Source organism: Pan paniscus, chromosome 1 (genome assembly GCF_029289425.2).
Source record: "Pan paniscus chromosome 1, NHGRI_mPanPan1-v2.0_pri, whole genome shotgun sequence".
Classification (NCBI taxonomy): Eukaryota; Metazoa; Chordata; class Mammalia; order Primates; family Hominidae; genus Pan; species Pan paniscus.
The window spans coordinates 190,523,206-190,540,977 of NC_073249.2; the positions used below are offsets into that span (position 1 = coordinate 190,523,206).

The following is a 17,772-nucleotide window of genomic DNA, read 5'->3' on the forward strand; positions in this document are numbered from 1 at the left end:
GCCAGATGTGCCTGGGAGGGACCGTCAGGAATGCGGAGGCCCAGGCCCTGCCCCCGCGCAGGCCCCACCCCCAGCGACCAGACCGGCGTGGCGCCGTGCTAGGCAGTTTACTTTCTCGCGTTTCCCAAAGTCGTGTGCAAGGACGTGGGTGGCCCCAGCCAGGTCAGGCTGCGGTCCCTTCCCAGGCCCACCCTCAGTAGGTCTGCGTCTGCGTGTGGATGATGCGCGGGGTCTGGGACTTCTGGGTCCCCTGCATCACCTGGACCTGGTCGGGAGTGAGGTGGAGACTTTGTCAGGGGGCCACCCGCCGTCAGCCCCCTCCCGCCGGGACCCGCGCCTCACCTCCAGCCGCCGGCGCTGCTCCTTCTCGCTCTTCAGCTCCTCCCAGATATCGGTCAGCTTCCTCCTGCGGGCCGAGGCGGAGGTGAGGGGCTGGGCAGGTGAGGGCTGGAGGTGAGGGGCTGCGCAGGTGAGGGCTAGGGGGAACCCTACCTTCCACAACCCCCGCCACTGCCCACTCACTCCAGCTGCACCTCCATCAGCTCCAGCGCCCTCCTTAGAGACTCCACCTCGCCCCTCAGCGACGTTACATCAACTCCTTCATTCTTGTTTTCCGTGTAGTTTTGCGGGACCAGGGAGGGGAGCGTGAGCGTCTCTTGGGAGTCTGGAGACGGCTTGATAGGACGTGTTTTTTGGGCAAAGGCTCTTTCTATAGGGGGCACCTCCTCTTTTGGAGCCACTTCCTCTTTAGGGGGCACCTCTTTTGGGGGTAATTCCTCTTTCAGGGTCACCTCCTCTTTGGAAGCCACTCCCTCTTTGGGGAGCACCTCCTCTTTGGAAGCCACTCCCTCTTTGGGGAGCACCTCCTCTCTCAGAGGCCTCTCCTCGTTGGGGGGTGCCTCCTCTTCAGGGGTCCTCTCGTCTTTGGAAGGTGCCTCCTCTAGAAGGGTTGTAGCCTCTTCGTGGGGGTGGGGCTTCTCAAGGGCAGGCCTGGACGCTGGCCCAGACTTCAACTCAGCCTGGCGTGGGGAGCTGTCCCCTCTAACTAGGGGACATTTCATCTCTCCCAGGCACCTCTCTGAGGAAGGAGGCTGGGGTGGGGGTGCCTCTGGCGTGTGGGCCTCCTCCTGGGATGATGGATCCTTTTTGGCTACAAAGTACTTGACCTTCTGCAGGGCTTCCTCCGAAGAGAAGTGATGGAATTCAATGTCATCTCTGGTGGACACCTCTTCTTCAGAAAGCTCTGGGGTCAAGACCTTTTCTAGAGTGGGGGCCTCATCCCCCAGAGGGGCCATCTTTGGATTAGGGACTTTATCCATAGGTGGGACTTCTAGGGCAGGGGACTCTTCCACTGAAAAGACCCTCTCTGGAGTGGAGGGTTTGTCCACAGTCAGGGTCTCCTCTGGGATGATGGAGTTCTCTGGGATAGAAGCCTTGTCCTCTGGAGTCACCATCTTCTCTGGGGTGGGGACTTTGTCAGGAGCTGGGATCTTCCCGGAGGTGGAGTTCCCTGGGATAGAGGCCTTGTCCCCTAGAGTGAGGGTCTTCTCTGGGGAGGGGACTTTGTCAGGAGCCGGGATCTTCTTGGAGCTGGGGGCGTTCTCTGGAGCTGGGGGCCTCTCTGGGGTGGCAGTCTTGTCCGGCATGGGGGTTCTCTTCACAGAGGGGGCCTTTACCGGGCTGCTGTGCTCTTCCTCCTGCCGTGATGGGAGGTGAAGTCTCAGCTGAGGTTGAGTCTGGTTCTCCTTGGCCTGGGAGACTTCACCCGTGCACACCACAGCTGGGAACCAGCCTCTGCCCAGCATCCCCACTCTCCCATGTCTCCCGCCCCTCACCTGACTGGACACAGAGCGTTGCTGGGGAGTCTGGGTTTTGGATCGCTTTCGGCCAGGGTGATACGAACCCCCACTTTGGAAGCCACCATTGGGGCCTAAGAGAGCAGAACCTCAGGGACCCAAGCCTACTCTGACCCTCAGTCTCTTCCCACCTCTGTCCCTCCGCACAGCCACCCCATCCCTGTCCTCCAGTCCTCCCCGCACTGGAGGAAGGCAGCCCTTGCCTGAGTCTCGGGAGGTGAGCTTCTGACTGTCCCTGCTGGGTGTCCGAGATGTCCTGGAACATATCTTCATCAGGCCCTCAGGGTGGGGCACAGGGAGGGGCGTTGCCTCCTACCCTCCTCCTTCCCCCAACCCCATCCTGCTCCTTACTTGGCTTTGCTGGGCCCAGTGGTGGCTGTTGCTAGCTTCTTGACTGTGGGGAGGGATGTTTTGGGCATCAACTTTTTTGGTTCCTTAATAGGAGCTGGGAAGAGAGGAGTGGAGCATTCATCCATCTGACAGTCGCTAGCCCTGTCTTGTGCTGTGTGCAGGGGACTATGGGCAGGAGGTTAATCTTGTTTGACTATGCGCCACCGCACCCGGCTAATTTTTGTATTATTATTATTATTATTATTATTATTATTATTATTATTTGAGAGGGAGTCTTGCTTCTGTCGCCCAGTGGTGCGATCATCAGCTCACTGCAAGCTCTGCCTCCCTGGTTCACGCCATTCTCCTGCCTCAAGCCTCCCGAATAGCTGAGACTACAGGTGCCCTCCACCACACCCGGCTAATTTCTTTTTGTATTTTTAGTAGAAATGGGGTTTCACCGTGTTAGCCATGATGGTCTCGATCTCCTGATCTCGTGATCCACCTGCCTTGGCCTCCCAAAGTGCTGGGATTACAGGTGTGAGCCACTGCGCCCGGCCAATTTTTGTATTTTTAGTAGAGACGGGGTTTCACCATGTTGGCCAGGCTGGTCTCGAACTCCTGACCTCAAGTGACCCAGCCTGCCTCAGGCCTCCCAACGTGCTGGCATTACAGGCGTGAGCCATCGCGCCCAGCCCACCCTCAGAATTCTTTATATTCTCTCTCATTTACTCTCTAAAAGATCTCACCCAGTCTTATGGGTTTAATTTTCATCAATAAGTCAATGACTCCCAAATTTTCATCTCTAGCTCCTTCCTCTCTGACTCCAGACTCATATCTGACTTCCCTCTCAATATTTACACTTGGAGAGCTGATGGGCATCACACTCTTAACATATCCCAAACCAATCTCTTGCTTCCCAAACCCATGCCCCTTGAACCTACCCCTTACCCCACAGTCCCCATCTGGCTCATTTACCCACTTGTTTGGATGACAAATGACTCCTTTTATTTCCTTATGAGACATCCAAACCATCAGCAAATCCTGTCCACACTACTGTCCCAATATTTCCTGAAGTCAATCACTTGTCACCACCTCCACCACTAAGTGCTCTAGATCAAGTCACCACCACCTTCACCTGGACATTCCAACAGCCTCCAACCTGGGATTTGGCTGTACCCATCCCACCTAGAGTGTGTTCTTCCCACAGCAGCCAGACTGAACTTGTGTTCTATTGGGGAAGCAGATATAAATACAAGGAGTAAAATACATAGTGTGTTAGAGAGTTATTAAGCGTGACTGACAAGACTAGGCAGAAGGGGCCAGGCGTGGTGGCCCACACCTGTAATCCTGGCACTTTGAGAGTCCAAGGTAGGCAGATCACTTGAGGTCAGGAGTTCAGGACCAGCCTGGTCAACATGGTGAAACCCCGTCTCTACTAAAAATACAAAAATTAGCCAGGCATGGTGGCGTGCGCCTGTAATCCCAGCTACTCCAGAGGCTGAGGCAGGAAAATTGCTTGAACCTGGGAGGGCAGAGGTTACAGTGAGCCAAGATCGCGCCACTGTACTCCAGCCTGGGCGACAAGAGTTAAACTCTGTCTCAAAAAAACAAAACAAAACAAAAAAACACTAGGCAGAGGAAGGAACCATTTTAAATGGGGTGGCCAGAGAAGGGCACACTAAGGTGACATCAGCATCACTTACTTGAAGGCAGTTACACACAGTGACATTCAGATCTATAGAAAAACAGCCACTCTGGCATGTGCACAAGTGCTGATGTTAACTCCTACATATAATCACACGCAGATACGTATACGAATCCACAAATCTGACAGTGGTTGGGGGCATGGATCCCACAGCCAGACACCAGGCTCTGAATTTCAGCTCCACTCCTTACTAGTTGTGTGAGAACTTGCTAAGTGATCTATGCCTCAATGTCCTCATTCATAAAACATGGACAACTAACACACACCTTATAGGGTGGTTGTGAGGTCTGAGTGACTTAATACATGCGAGGTGCTTAGAAGACTGTTTGGCAGCCAGATGGTCAAAGCTCAGTAAATGTTAACTTTGACTTCTTACATTCTTACAGTATGGCTGATTAGGTGCTCTGTAGGGTGCTCCCACTAGGAAGCAATTATATCCTGCTGAGGACACAATTTTGAGGCACAATTGGACTTAAAAGAGGTAAAGGAGGTCTACAAAAGAGAGGACTGGACTGGGTGCAGTGGCTCACACCTGTAATCCCAGCACTCCCAGTGGCTCACGCCTGTAATCCCAGTGCTTTCAGTCCCAGCTACATGGGGAGCTGAGGCAGGAGAATCACTTGAACCTGGGAGGCGGAGGTTGCAGTGAGCCAAATCACACCATTGCACTCCAGCCTGGGTAACAAGAGCAAAACTCAGTCTCCAAAAAAAAAAAAAAAGAGAGAGAACTGAAGCCAGAAAGGCGGAGGGAGGGAGGGCAGCTCTGCTCTGTGGCTACTGAGCCTGGGCCCTGTGATGTGAAGCCAAGGGCCTTGGGCTCTGCTCCCTCACCTCACCACAGGCCCCAAGCTCAGTACCACACAGCAGTGCTACCTTTCTTCAGGAGGACCGAAGCAGCTTCTGGTGGGTGGTGTTCTCTGGCTACTGGGAGAAGTAAAAGCAAATTCTCGGCCGGGCGTGGTGGCTCACGCCTGTAATCCCAACACTTTGGGAGGCCGAGGCAAGTGGATCACCTGAGGTCAGGAGTTCGAGACCAGCCTGGCCAACATGGTGAAACCTCATCTCTACTAAAACTACAAAAATTAGCCAGGCGTGGTGGCGCGTGCCTGTAATCCCAGCTACTGGGGAGGCTGAAGCACGAGAATTGCTTGAACCCGGAAGGAGGAGGTTGCAGTGAGCTGAGATTGCATCACTGCATTCCAGCCTGGGCGACAGAGCGAGACTTCATCTCAAAACAAAACAAAACAAAAAATAAAAGCAAATTCTCACTGGAAGAAGTCTTCTTCTACTAAGGCCTGCAAGAGTCCCACAGATTAAAATCCAGCTATCAGCTCATAAATAAAGGTCATAAAACACGCTAGAGGGCAGGTCACCAAGAATGGAGTCAGCAGACACAACACACAACAGATAGTGGAACTGTCAGGTAGAGAACACTGCATAGTTACGTATAAAATATTTGAAGAAATTCAGGATGTGCATGCAACAAAGGACAATCAGGAATAACCACGCAGGTTTGGAAAGTTATCACACAGAAAATGGAATTACTAGAGATGAAAAACAGCATTCTTGAAAAAGAAATGCAACATAAATCCACTTATTTACAGGTATATTGCTTATGTTACCAGTACAGGTTACAGAGCAGAGTAAACAGAGCCAAAAGGCTAGAGAATTTGTAAACTAGAGGTGCAGTGAGACAAGGAATGAACAGCGTGACAGCAATGTTAGGAGGGAGGAATGACAGAAGCAGGATTTGGCTCTGGCTGAATGAGGTGGTGGACAAATCCTCTCTTCACAAGGCAACTATGAAGCTGGACAAAAATGATCCAACAGGCCGGGTGCGGTGGTTCACGCCTGTAATCCCAGCACTTTGGGAGGCCGAGGTGGGCGGATCACCTGAGGTCAGGAGTTCGAGACCAGCCTGGCCAACAAGGTGAAACCCCCACTCTACAAAAATAAAAAAATTAGCCGGGCATGATGTTGGATGCCTGTAATCCCAGCTACTCAGAAGGCTAAGGCGGGAGAATCGCTTGAACCCAGGAGGCAGGGGTTGCAGTGAGCTGAGATCATGCCATTACACTCCAGCCTGGGAGGCAGGGGTTGCAGTGAACTGAGATCATGCCATTACACTCCAGCCTGGGAGACAGAGCGAGACTCCTTCCCCCCGCAAAACAAAAAGAAAAAGAAAAATCCAACAACCATTTCAATGCTCTGGAAATTATCCAAAGGCATGAGATAATTTGCAAAGGATTTTTTTTTTTTGAGACAAAGTCTCGCTCTGTCACCTAGGCTGGAGTGCAGTGGCGTGATCTTGGCTCACTACAACCTCCACCTCACAGGTTCAAGCGATTCTTGTGCCTCAGCCTCCCAGATAGTTGGGATGACAGGTGCCCGCCACCACGCCCTGCTAATTTTTGTATTTTTTGGTAGAGACAGGGTTTCGCCATGTTGGTCAGGCTGTTCTCAAACTCCTGACCTCAAGCAATCTGCCCGCCTCAGCCTCCCAAAGCGCTGGGATAATTTGCAGAGCATTTTGTATGCTTGATAATGTTCTTGAGCGCTGGGATAATTTGCAGAGCATTTTGTATGCTTGATAATGTTCTTGCCTAGGGCCGTTTTCATCCCAGGCCCCTCAGCTTGGTCCACATGGATGTTCTGCAGGGTAGGGCAAACTGTGAGGATCAGCAGCTTAACTGGCTAAGTTGAAGGCAGCTCAATTTGGAGTGTAATCTTGGGATTTGACATTGGTTCAAAAGCACAGCCAACCAAAAAAATAGATAAATGGGACTTCATCAAAATTTAAAACTTTTGTACATCAAGGGACACCATCAAGAAAGTGAAAAGACAACCTAAAGAATGAGAGAAAAACTTTGGGAGGCCGAGGTGGGTGGATCACAAGGTCAGGAGTTCAAGACCACCTGGGAAACATGGCAAAACCCCATCTCTACTAAAAATACAAAAAATTAGCCGGGTGTGGTGGCGCACGCCTGTCATCCTAGCTACTTGGGAGGCTGAGGCAGGAAAATCGCTTGAACCCAGGAGGCAGAGGTTACAGTGAGCTGAGATCATGCCACTGCATTCCAGCCTGGGTGACAGAGCAAGACTAAAAAAAAAAAAAAAGAATGGGAGAAAATATTGCAAACCATATATATATATGCATATATATGATTAGGGACTTTTATCTAGAATATATAGAGAACTCTTCTAACTCAATAGTAAAAAGACAAATAATCCAATTTTTTAAATGGGCAAAGGATCCAAACAGACATTTCTCCAAAAGAAATAAGCACATGAAAATATGCTCAGCATCGGGCCGGGCGCGGTGGCTCACGCTTGTAATCCCAGCACTTTGGGAGGCCAAGGCGGGTGAATCACGAGGTCAGGAGATCGAGACCATCCTGGCTAACACAGTGAAACCCCGTCTCTACTAAAAATACGAAAAATTAGCCGGGTGTGGTGGCGGGCGCCTGTAGTCCCAGCTACTCGGAGAGGCTGAGGCAGGAGAATGGCGTGAACCCGGGAGGCGGAGCTTGCAGTGAGCCGAGATCGCACCACTGCACTCCAGCCTGGGTGACAGAGTGAGACTCCGTCTCAAAAAAAAAAAAAAAAAAAAAAAAAAAGAAAATATGTTCAGCATCATTAGCCATCAGAGAAATGCAAATCAAAGCCACAATGAGATACCACTTCATACCCACTAGGACAGTTGTCATTAAAAAGATAACAAAAACAGCTGAGTGAAGTGCCTCACAACTGTAATCCCAGTATTTTGGGAGGCCAAGGCAGGAGGATCACTTGAGCACAGGAGTTCAATATCAGCCTGGGCAACATAGCAAGACCTTTTCTTTACAATAAACTTAAAAACTAGCCAGGTGTGGTGGTGCACACCTATAGTCCTAGCTACTCGGGAGGCTGAAGTGGGAGGATCACTTGAGGTTTGAGGCTGCTGTGAGCTCCCATTGTGCCACCACACTCCAGCCTAGGCAACACAGCAAGACCCTGTCTCTCCAAAATAAAAGAGTATACTATGAACAACTTTACGCAAATAATTAGAAAACTTACATAAAATAGATAGTTAAAAACATGTAACTCCACAATTGATTCAAGAATTTTTCCCTGACTTTAACTATTAAAGAAATTGAAGAAGTTGTTTAAAATAATCCCATAATGAAAAAAAATATGGCAAGATGAATTTACAGACAAGTTTTACCAGCTTGCAAGGAAAGATGATTCCCATCTTATTTATTTATTTATTTATTTTGAGACAGAGTCTCGCTCTGTCACCCAGGCTGGAGTGCAGTGACGCGATCTCGGCTCACTGCAACCTCTGCCTCCTGGGTGAACAAGCAATTCTCCTGTCTCAGCTTCCCGAGTAGCTGGGACTACAGGCATGTGCCACCATGCCTGGCTAATTTTTTGTATTTTTAGTAGAGACGGGGTTTCACCATGTTAGCCAAGATGGTCTCCGTCTCTTGACCCCATGATCCACCCGCCTCAGCCTCCCAAAGTGCTGGGATTACAGGCATAAGCCACCAAGCCCGGCCCATTCCCATCTTATATAAGATCCACCAGATAGGCCAGGTGTGGTGGCTCACATCTGTAATCCCAGCACTTTGGGAGGCCAAGCCGGGCAGACCACAAAGTCAGGAGTTCGAGACCAGCCTGGCCAACATAAACCCTGTCTCTACTAAAAATACAAAAAAATTTAGCTGGATGTGGTGGTGCACACCTGTAGTCCCAGCTACTTGGGAGGCTGCAGCAGGAGAATTGCTTGAACCCGGGAGATGGAGGTTGCAGTGAGCTGAGATCGCGCCACTGCACTCCAACCTAGGCGACAGAATGAGACTCTGTCTCAAAAGACAGTAAAAAGAAGAAAAGGGAAAACTAGATTCAAAATCAGGAACATGACAATGATGTTCACCATCACTACTTCTATTTAATATTGTATGAGAGATCCTAATAACTATAATAAATTCACAAAATGAAATTAAAAGGCAGGAGTGAAGAGAATGACACAAAAATTATTATTCACAAATGATATGTCTGTCTTCACAGGAAACTTGTAAGAATCTACAAATGAATTGCTGGAAATAATCAGAGTTTAGCACCATGGCTGGCTATAAAAACAATATACAAAAATCAATGCATTTCTGTATTCCTGCAATAAACAGAAGAATGTCTATTTTTTAAAAGACACAATAAAAACTCTGAGATACCTAAGAATATCTGGGAATAAATCTTATGAAAATTATAGTCTTATGGCCGTGTGCGGTGGCTCACGCCTGTAATCCCAGCACTTTGGGAGGCCAAGGCGGACGGATCATGAGGTCAGGAGATCAAGACCATCCTGGCTAACATGGTGAAACCCCGTCTCTACTAAAAATACAAAAAATTAGCCGGGCGTGGTAGTGGGCGCCTGTAGTCCCAGCAACTCGGGAGGCTGAGGCAGCAGAATGGCATGAACCCGGGAGGCGGAGCTTGCAGTGAGCCGAGATCTCACCACTGCACTCCAGCCTGGGTGACAAAGCAAGACTCTGTCTCAAAAAAATTAAAAAAAAAAAGAAAATTATAGTTTTATGTATAAAACTAAGCCAGGCACCATGGCTGACACCTCTAATCCCAGCACTTTGGGAGGCCAAGACAGGAGAATTGCTTGAGCCCAGGAGTTTGAGACCAGCCTGGGCAACACAGTGAGACCCCATCTCTACAAAAAGATTAAAAGATTAGCTGCACATGGTGTCTTGTACCTGTAGTACCAGCTACAAGAGAGGCTGAGGTGAAAGAATCGCTTAAGCCCAGGAGGTTGAAGCCGCAATGAGCTACAATTGCCACTGTACTCCAACCAGGGCAACAAAGACCCAATGACCCTTTCTCAAAAAAAAAAGAAACCCCCCAAATTGTATAAAACTCACATGTAGAACATAATAAATGATGCTGGAACAACTCATTGTCCATAGGGAAAAAGGTATAATTGTATCACTCATTAAAATCACTACATGAATAAAAGCACTAATGTAAAAAGCAACATTTTAAAGGTTTTAGGCCGGGCGCGATGGCTCACGCCTGTAATCCCAGCACTTTGGGAGGCCAAGGCGGGCGGATCATGAGGTCAGGAGATTGAGACCATCCTGGCTAACATGGTGAAACCCCATCTCTACTAAAAATACAAAAAATTAGCTGGGCGTGATGGCAGGCGCCTGTAGTCCCAGCTACTCGGGAGGCTGAGGCAGGAGAATGGCGTGAACCCGGGAGGCAGAGCTTGCAGTGAGCCCAGATTGCGCCACTGCACTCCAGCCTGGGCAACAGTGCAGACTCTGTCTAAAAACAATCAAACAAACAAACAAACAAACAATAACAACAAAAAACAGCAAATCTCAGCCAGGCACGGTGGCTCACGCTTGTAATCCTAGCACTTTGGGAGGCCAAGGCAGGCGGATTGCCTGAGCTCAGGAGTTCAAGACCAGCCTGGGCAACACAGTGAAACCCCGTTTCTACTAAAATACAAAATATTAGCCGGGCATGGTGGTGGGTGCCTGTAGTCCCAGCTACTTGGGAGGCGGAGGCAGGAGAATCGCTTGAACCTGGGAGGCAGAGTTTGCAGTGAGGGGAGACTGTGCCACTGCACTCCAGCCTGGGCAACAGAGAGAGACTCTGTCTCCATAAAAAAAAACAAACAAACAAACCAAAAAAAACAGCAAGTCTCAGAAGACTATAAACATGCTACCATTTTTATGAAGCTCAAAAACAAAAATGAATTTAGTGATACAGTGTTTAGACACATACTTTTGTAAGAAAACTTAAAAACTTGGGGGAACCATAAACATAAAATTGAAGATAGTGGTTACCTTTGGGGTGAGGGAAGTGGTAGAATGGGAAAGAGGAGGAGGACACAAACAACAGGCAATGTTCTAGTCCTTAGGTTTAGGTGACATACCATGGGTGTTCGTGGGTGTTAATTTTTTTTTTTTTTTTGAGACAGAGTCTCACTCTCACCTACGCTGGCGTACAGTGGCATGATCTCAGCTCACTGCAACCTCCCCCTCCCTGGTTCAAGTGATTCTCCTGCCTCAGCCTCCCAAATAGCTGGGATTACAGGCATGCCTATCACGCCTGGCTAATTTTTGTATTTTTATAGTAGAGACAAGGTTTTGCCATGTTGGCCAGGCTGGTCTTGAACTCCTAACCTCAGGTGATCCACTTGACTTGGCCTCCCAAAGTGCTGAGATTACAGGCATGAACCACTGTGCCTGGCCCGTGGGTGTTAAATTTTATAACATATGTGTTATATATACTTTTGACATGTACCAAATATTACATTAAAAGATAAATAAGGCTGGGCGCAATGGCTCACACTTGTAGTCCCAGCACTTTGGGAGGCTGAAGCGGGTGGATCACGAGGTCAGGAGATTGAGACCATCCTGGCTAACATGGTGAAACCCCATCTCTATTAAAAATACAAAAAATTAGCTGAGCGTGGTGGCGGGCGCCTGTAGTCCCAGCTACTTGGGAGGCTGAGGCAGAAGAATGGTGTGAACCCAGGAGGCGGAGCTTGCAGTGAGCCGAGATTGAGCCACTGCACTCCAGTCTGGGCGACAGAGCGAGATTCCATCTCAAAAAAATAAATAAAAAAAGATAAATAAAAAGACATCCCACAGACACACAGAGAGCTATTCACTGACACATAAGACACGTGAACATACACAGTCTTATATATGAACAGACATATTCATATGTTTCCTTACACAATGAAACAAATCTATACCCACCAATAGCCACATTCTCAAGACACACAGAGCAACACTGACATATTAACACACACACGAACTGACCCACACATTGATTCACATACATTCCTACCCAGCTTTTGACCCACAGGTGAGGGGGCTCCTATAGGGGCATACTGGACCACTGGGGTGCTGTGGGTGTTTATAAGCAACGGGACTGGTGGGTCTCCCAGAGAACACCCCCCAATCCCAGGCTCCCCGGGCGCTCACCTGATTCCCGAGATACCACTTTCCGTGGGACCAGCTTCTTGATCTATGCCGAAAAGAAGTAAAGGTTGAGCATCCTTAATCTAAAAATCAGAAATCCAAAATGCAGACCAGGCGTGGTGGCTCACACCTATAATCCCAGCACTTTGGGAGTGGATCACTTGAGGACAGAAGTTCGAGACCAGCTTGGCCAACATGGCAAAATCCCGTCTCTACTAAAAATACAAAAATTAGCTGGATATGGTAGCATGCACGTGTAATCCCAGCTACTCTGGAGGCTGAGGCAGGAGAGTCGCTTGAACCTGAGAGGGGGAGGTTGCAGTGAGTGGCGATCCTGCCGCTGCACTCCAGTCTGTGCAACAGAGCGAGACTCTGTCTTCAAGAAAAAAAAAAAAAAAATCTAAAATGCTCCAAAATCTGAAACTTTCTGAGTGCCAACATAACGCCTTAAGTGGAAAATTCCACACCTGACCTAACTCATGTGACAGGTCTCAGTCAAAATTTGTTTCATGCACAAAATTATTAAAAATACTGCACAAAATCACCTTCAGGCTATGGTTTAAGGTGTATATGAAACATAAATGAATTTCGTGTTTAGGTTGGGGTCCCATTCCCAAGCTATCTTTTTTTTCTTTTTTCTTTCTGAGATAGAGTCTTGCTCTTGTCGCCTAGGCTGGAGTGCAATGGCACAATTTCGGCTCACTGTAACCTCCGCCTCCCGAGTAGCTGGGATTACACATGCATGCCACCACGCCCAGCTAATTTTTGTATTTTTAGTAAAGATGGGGTTTCACCATGTTGGCCAGGCTAGTCTTGAACTCCTGACTTCGTGATCCACCCGCCTCGGCCTCCCAAAAGTGCTGGGATTACAGGCGTGAGCCACCGCACCCAGCAGCTATCTCATGTATATGCAAAAATTCCCAAATCCGAAACACTTCTGGTCCCAAGCCTTTTAGATAAGCGATACTCAACCGGTATTAGAATCCAAAAGGAGCCCCCACATGTCTAGGTCCACCCTCATTTAGTGACCCTCCAGCTAGGTCCGGAGAGTGCCCATGATCCCCACCTTTGTCCAAAATAGCCTGCCCCTGCCACCTGAGTGTCTTGGCTCTGTACTCACTGGGGGTGGTGGGAGTACAAAGTTGTCTGGAAAAACTCCTCTTCGTCCTTGACACTCTCCTTCCCACCAGCCCTTATCCTCTGTGGTCTGGAAAAGAAACACGCCAGTGGGGAGGTGAGCCAGGTCCCCCAAGGTCCTTTCCGGGGTCCCACTCCTTCTTATAGATATAATTTCAACGTTTATTTTAGATTCAGGGGGTACATGTGCAGGTCCACCCTTTCTCAACACCCGCTTCCCTGGGCCCCCCCACCCTGTTCCTCGCACACCTTGCTGAGTACTTTCACCACGTCCCCCCTCCGCAGCGCCAACTCGTCTGGGGCCTCAGGCTGGTAGTCAAACAGGACCCTGTAGACCTCAGGGTGGGAGACTGGGAAGAGGTCAGTCCACTGTCCTCTGAAGCCAAGCCTCCCCCATCCATCAGCAGCCCCCACCTCCATCAGCCTAGCTGGCCCACCAAGTCACAACCTTGGGAGTGGCTGAGGGAGTGGGGGACCCTTTGGATGGGTGCTCACCTGTCTGCAGGTAGTCTGGAGGGCTGTCATAGGCCAGGCTGCTCAGCTAGTGGGGGAAGGGGCAGGGAGGAACTAGATGAGCCTCCAACCACCCCAAGAGGAACTCACCACCTCTGTGCCCACTCTGAGCCAACTTACCTTGGGAGGCCGCTGGGGACCAGGGCTGACTGAAGGCATGTCTGGGTTACCAAGGCCTAGTGGGGGACAGTGAGGTTAGGGAGGGTGCTAATTCACAGGTTAGGTCATGGGAGAGGGTCAAAGGGGTCACAGGGTCAGGATATGTGAATCACAGGCTCATGCCACTGGGAGGGTCATTGGAGATTGCGAGTCACAGGGTCACAGAGTCGAGGTCTCACTTGGGGGCCCACTGTCCAGCAATTCCACAAAGTTGGATGGGAAGGCTCCCAGCTGCCCGTTCTTCTTCCCCAGCCACCAGCCGTCCTCAATCTGGGGAGAGGGGAGGACGCAGAGGCGTCTGGTTCTGCCCCAAGAGTCCCTAGGATAATCTGCCACCCTTGGTTCTGCCCAAGCGCCCCTTCCTCCCTCCTTCCCTCCCGCGCTTCCCCATATCTGCACCGTCGCCATTCCCACCGTCCACACCCTCACTTCCCACCCCGCTCACTAGGGAGGCGTGTTCCATCATCCTCCCCCAAACGGTCCCATCACCTCACCCCTCACCTCCTTTATCATTTCCACGATCTCCCCAGCTTGCAGCTTCAGCTCGTCCGCCTGCTCTGGGCTGTAGCTGAAGTTCACTTTGCACCATCTTTGGGGCCTCGGGTGTTTGGCAGGATGACCTAGCACCGGACAAGCGCGGCTGAACTCCAGTCGGACGCCCCAGTCAGAAGAGCTGGGGGAAGCGCAAGGCGCGCACGTAGCCTTTGGTACCTCCAGCCCCGCCCCAGGGCGGAGCATTGCACTCGAGAACCAATCACAGACCGCAGGGCGGCCCCGAGGTCCCGCCCAGAGCCGCGCCCGTCACTAAGAGCCGGAGACGCCGGGGTCGCACTGGTTCCGCGCACCCGCCCACCGGCGCCCGTCCCCGCCCTTGCGCTCACCTCGGCGGCGCGCACAGCGCGGCCTCCGCGCCTCTCCGGAGCCCTTCAGGGTCTCTGGGATCTCCTGGGAATCAGGGCACGGGGAAGGCGCTCTCAGCTCCCGGGGGACGCGCGCTGAGACCCCACAGCCCGCCCCTGGCTCGGCCTCACCTGCACCAGGCGCTCGGGGAAGAGGCCGTAGCGGCCCCCAAACTCTCCGCGAAGCCAGCCCCGCGCGGGCACCCAGTGCACCTGCCGGACCACGTCCCCGGGCGCCAGACTCAGCTCGTCCTCCTTCTGCGCGCGGTATCCGGCCAGGACGAGGACTTCTGCGGGCGGAAGACGGGGCCGGCGTGCGGCTCAGAAAGGCCCAGCCGGGGCAGCCTGGCTAGGGCGGGCGTGTGCCCAAGCACCGTAGAGGGCAGCGGGGGTCGGGGGGTGGTGTGGGCTCTTGCTATGTCCACGGTTGCAGAGAGAGGCCACCTCAAAGCCTCCGCACTTACCCATGGTTTCCGGGGCGCCCTCCAGAGCCTGGCAGCTCCCTCTGACGGCCGAGTACTGGGCCCGCGCAGGGAGCGACCTGAGGCAAGACAGTAGGGTAAAGTAGGCGTAGCCGCCAGCCGATAGGTCGGGCCAGGTGCTGGGAGTGGGTGTGGAGAGGGGGCGGCCCGGCTCAGCAGGTCTGGCCCCCAACCCCGGGGTGAGGAGGACTCCAGGGTCTCTGGCCTGTGCAGCGGTCACAGCTCCGTCACAGGTTCTTCCGCCCACCTAAATTTTAGGCCAGCCGCCTCTCCCTTTGCCTCAGCTTTTGCCCGGAGGCTCCCAGCTACAATTTGCACAGAGCCTTTCCAGGCCCACCTTCCCCCAGCTCACAAGCTTTTGGCTTGAGGGGAAAAGGTGGGGAGAGGCACATACCAGGGTGGGGCTCCCCAGCAGGTAGCAACCGCTCTAAACCGGCCTTGAGTGAATGAAGTGGCTACCCTTGTACCAGCAATAGCTTTGAGTGGACACTTCCAGTCTGCTTTCCTTCAAGGCGTACTCCTCTCTGGCCCCGTACCCACTCTCTACCCCCATATAGGAAGGACACAGCAAAGACCCCTGCTTTGGGGCCAGAGGTCTAGTTTGGTTTCAGAAAACACCTCCAGGTTTTCCCTGGAAGTTAGGCCGGGAGAATGAATTTTACCAGCTTCCAAGATTTCTGCTCACAGTTGAGTCCTCAGCCGGCAGGAGTCTGAAGGTTAGGGCCCACCCTATGGCCAGTCCATGTGGGATAGGCTCTTTCAGGTAGAAGGCTGAGCCTACTAACCACATCCCTTGATCCCTGCCCCACCACCACGAAGGAAGCCAAAGTCCTTGCCTATGACACCAGTGGAAAAAATCTGTTTCTCCTGGGGTGTCCAAGGTACACAATGCTCCTCCCAGGAACGACTGTGTGTCTGGGACTCCAGCAGCCTGCGCAAGGTCCCACAGGCCCTTTGTCTTTCAGGTTTTCTGAAACTGCCGTGGGAAGTTATCTACCACCCTTAACACACACACATACTCAGGATGACAATGAACAGAGCCCGTTTACATCTGCCACTTCATTTATTTTATTTGCAGGAGGAGTTGAAACAAATTTTAAGGGAGATTTTCATTTTCCCCCTAAACATGAATCATTCAAGTAAAACCAACTTAACTATAGAAATGTAGCAAAGTAAGGGGAAAGCAGCACAACAACCCAAGAGGCAAAGGCTGGGGGGGAGAGGTGGGTGCAGTCCGCATATAACATATGCATAAATGCCTTATGATTCACCTGCTCAGGACCGCCTCCCCAGAAGGCAAGCACAAGGACCCATTTTAAGAGGATGTTTCCCCCCAAACATCTGAGAATGCTTCAACTTAAACAGCTTAAGGTTAAAAAGACAAAGAAAAAAAAAAAAGAAACCCAAAAAAACCCCTGAACCACCCAGCCATAACCACCTTCCTTAATCGATCATAGGAGTTTCTTTTCATTTTATAAAAAGATTAATAAAAAATATTGAAAAAATTTTCTCATCTTATATTTGTAAAGATAATAGAATTCATAAGTTTCTTAGAAAACAGACCAGACACTGCCCTCCAGTTTCCACCCCGTTGCTGAGAGGATCAGCAGGACTAGAAAGTTTGGGATACTGGAGCTGCTGGTGGAGAACGGGGAAGTCCAGCCCAGAAGAAATCAGGAAATAGGGCTCAGGGGCACGTGAGGTGTGGTAAGGAGCAACTCCACGTGATACATGGCTGCGCAGAAAAGGGGAACACAAGGTGGTCGGAAAGGCCTTAAACTCCTCCTTGACATACAAAACCGGTTTTTACAAAGATCCAAGCAGTTTGGTCCCAAACTGAGGTGAACACTTCAAAGTTTATTCACATGCTTTTGTTTTCTCTTTCAAGAATCAAAGTTTCCCAAATTAAATGTTTCTAATATTACTACATATGCCTAAAAAAAGAAAAAAAAAAAGGAGGGGGCTTTTAAAATCAGGACAGGGGAAAAGAGATAGAAAATCATCAAATTAGTCATCTTAGCTCCAAATGAAATGAAATTAGAACAAAACTGTTGGTTTCTAATAGGAAACAAAAATCCAAGCATCGCTCTCCCGCCCTACCCCTGCCCCCACCCCACACACCAACAACAAATGAGAAAAACAGCTAAAGCCCAATGCGTTGTATTCTGCTCAAAAGCTGGGCCTGACCCCCGGGCCCCACGGCCAGCCTCCTCTGTCCAGTGGGAGACAGCGCCAGGGATGCCTTTCACGGTGGTACAATCTGCGCGGCTGGTGGGGGGTGGGGGTAGGATTTTCAGAATCTTCTTGAGGTTCCTCTCTTAAGCTCCTCACCAGCCATCTTCCCAGCGCCTCTCTCCCCTGGGCAGGAATCCCGTCAAGGGTGGCCCCTACTCGGTTGTGGGCTGTATATTGTCCTTCTCTTCTCGGTTCTCTGTCCCACTCTCGTCGTCTTCAATCTCCCCTTCCTCCCCACTGAACTTGTCATGGGCCCACTTGGGGCTGGTACTTGATTTCCGGAACATGAACCGGCCCCGACCCCGAGGAAAGGCTCCTCGGCCCCGGCCCCGGCTCACCCACTTGTCACTGCCTTCACCTTCACGGTCATCATGCTGAGGGGAAAGAAAATTGCCATCAGTGCCAGAGTGAACAAGATGTGGCCAGAGCTCTCTTCTCTGCACGCACCCAAATGTGCCTTTCCCAAAA

At 50.9% G+C, this 17,772-nt stretch overlaps 2 protein-coding genes across 21 annotated transcripts in view; both read right to left on the minus strand.

The window, feature by feature from the left end:
• Positions 1-92: 92 nt before the first annotated feature.
• Positions 93-15,187, minus strand: SH3D21 (SH3 domain containing 21). 3 transcript variants are annotated; one of them, XM_034961329.3, is made up of 16 exons: positions 15,052-15,187; positions 14,720-14,877; positions 14,570-14,633; positions 14,190-14,308; positions 13,868-13,958; positions 13,650-13,705; positions 13,512-13,557; positions 13,266-13,366; positions 13,000-13,086; positions 11,883-11,925; positions 2,208-2,301; positions 2,060-2,112; positions 1,836-1,930; positions 534-1,697; positions 343-406; positions 93-265 (listed from the first exon to the last, which is right to left on the minus strand). In XM_034961329.3, the coding sequence occupies exons 1-16, from the start codon at positions 15,053-15,055 to the stop codon at positions 108-110; spliced, it is 2,397 nt and encodes a 798-aa protein (XP_034817220.3). In that variant the 5' UTR covers positions 15,056-15,187; the 3' UTR covers positions 93-107. The 3 variants fall into 3 exon arrangements, 2 of the variants coding, with proteins under 2 accessions (XP_034817220.3, XP_008963297.4); XM_008965049.6 differs by having other exon boundaries at positions 523-1,697; XR_004671789.3 differs by having other exon boundaries at positions 207-265; positions 493-1,697.
• Positions 15,188-16,113: 926 nt separating this feature from the next.
• THRAP3 (thyroid hormone receptor associated protein 3) overlaps positions 16,114-17,772 on the minus strand; it is a 98,835-nt gene continuing 97,176 nt past the window's right edge. For all 18 annotated transcript variants that reach the window (XM_063608759.1, XM_063608766.1, XM_034961328.3 and 15 more), the window contains one exon: positions 16,114-17,678. In XM_063608759.1, the coding sequence (XP_063464829.1) occupies positions 17,457-17,678 (222 nt within the window). In that variant the 3' untranslated portion in view covers positions 16,114-17,456. The remainder of the gene's footprint in view (positions 17,679-17,772) is intronic.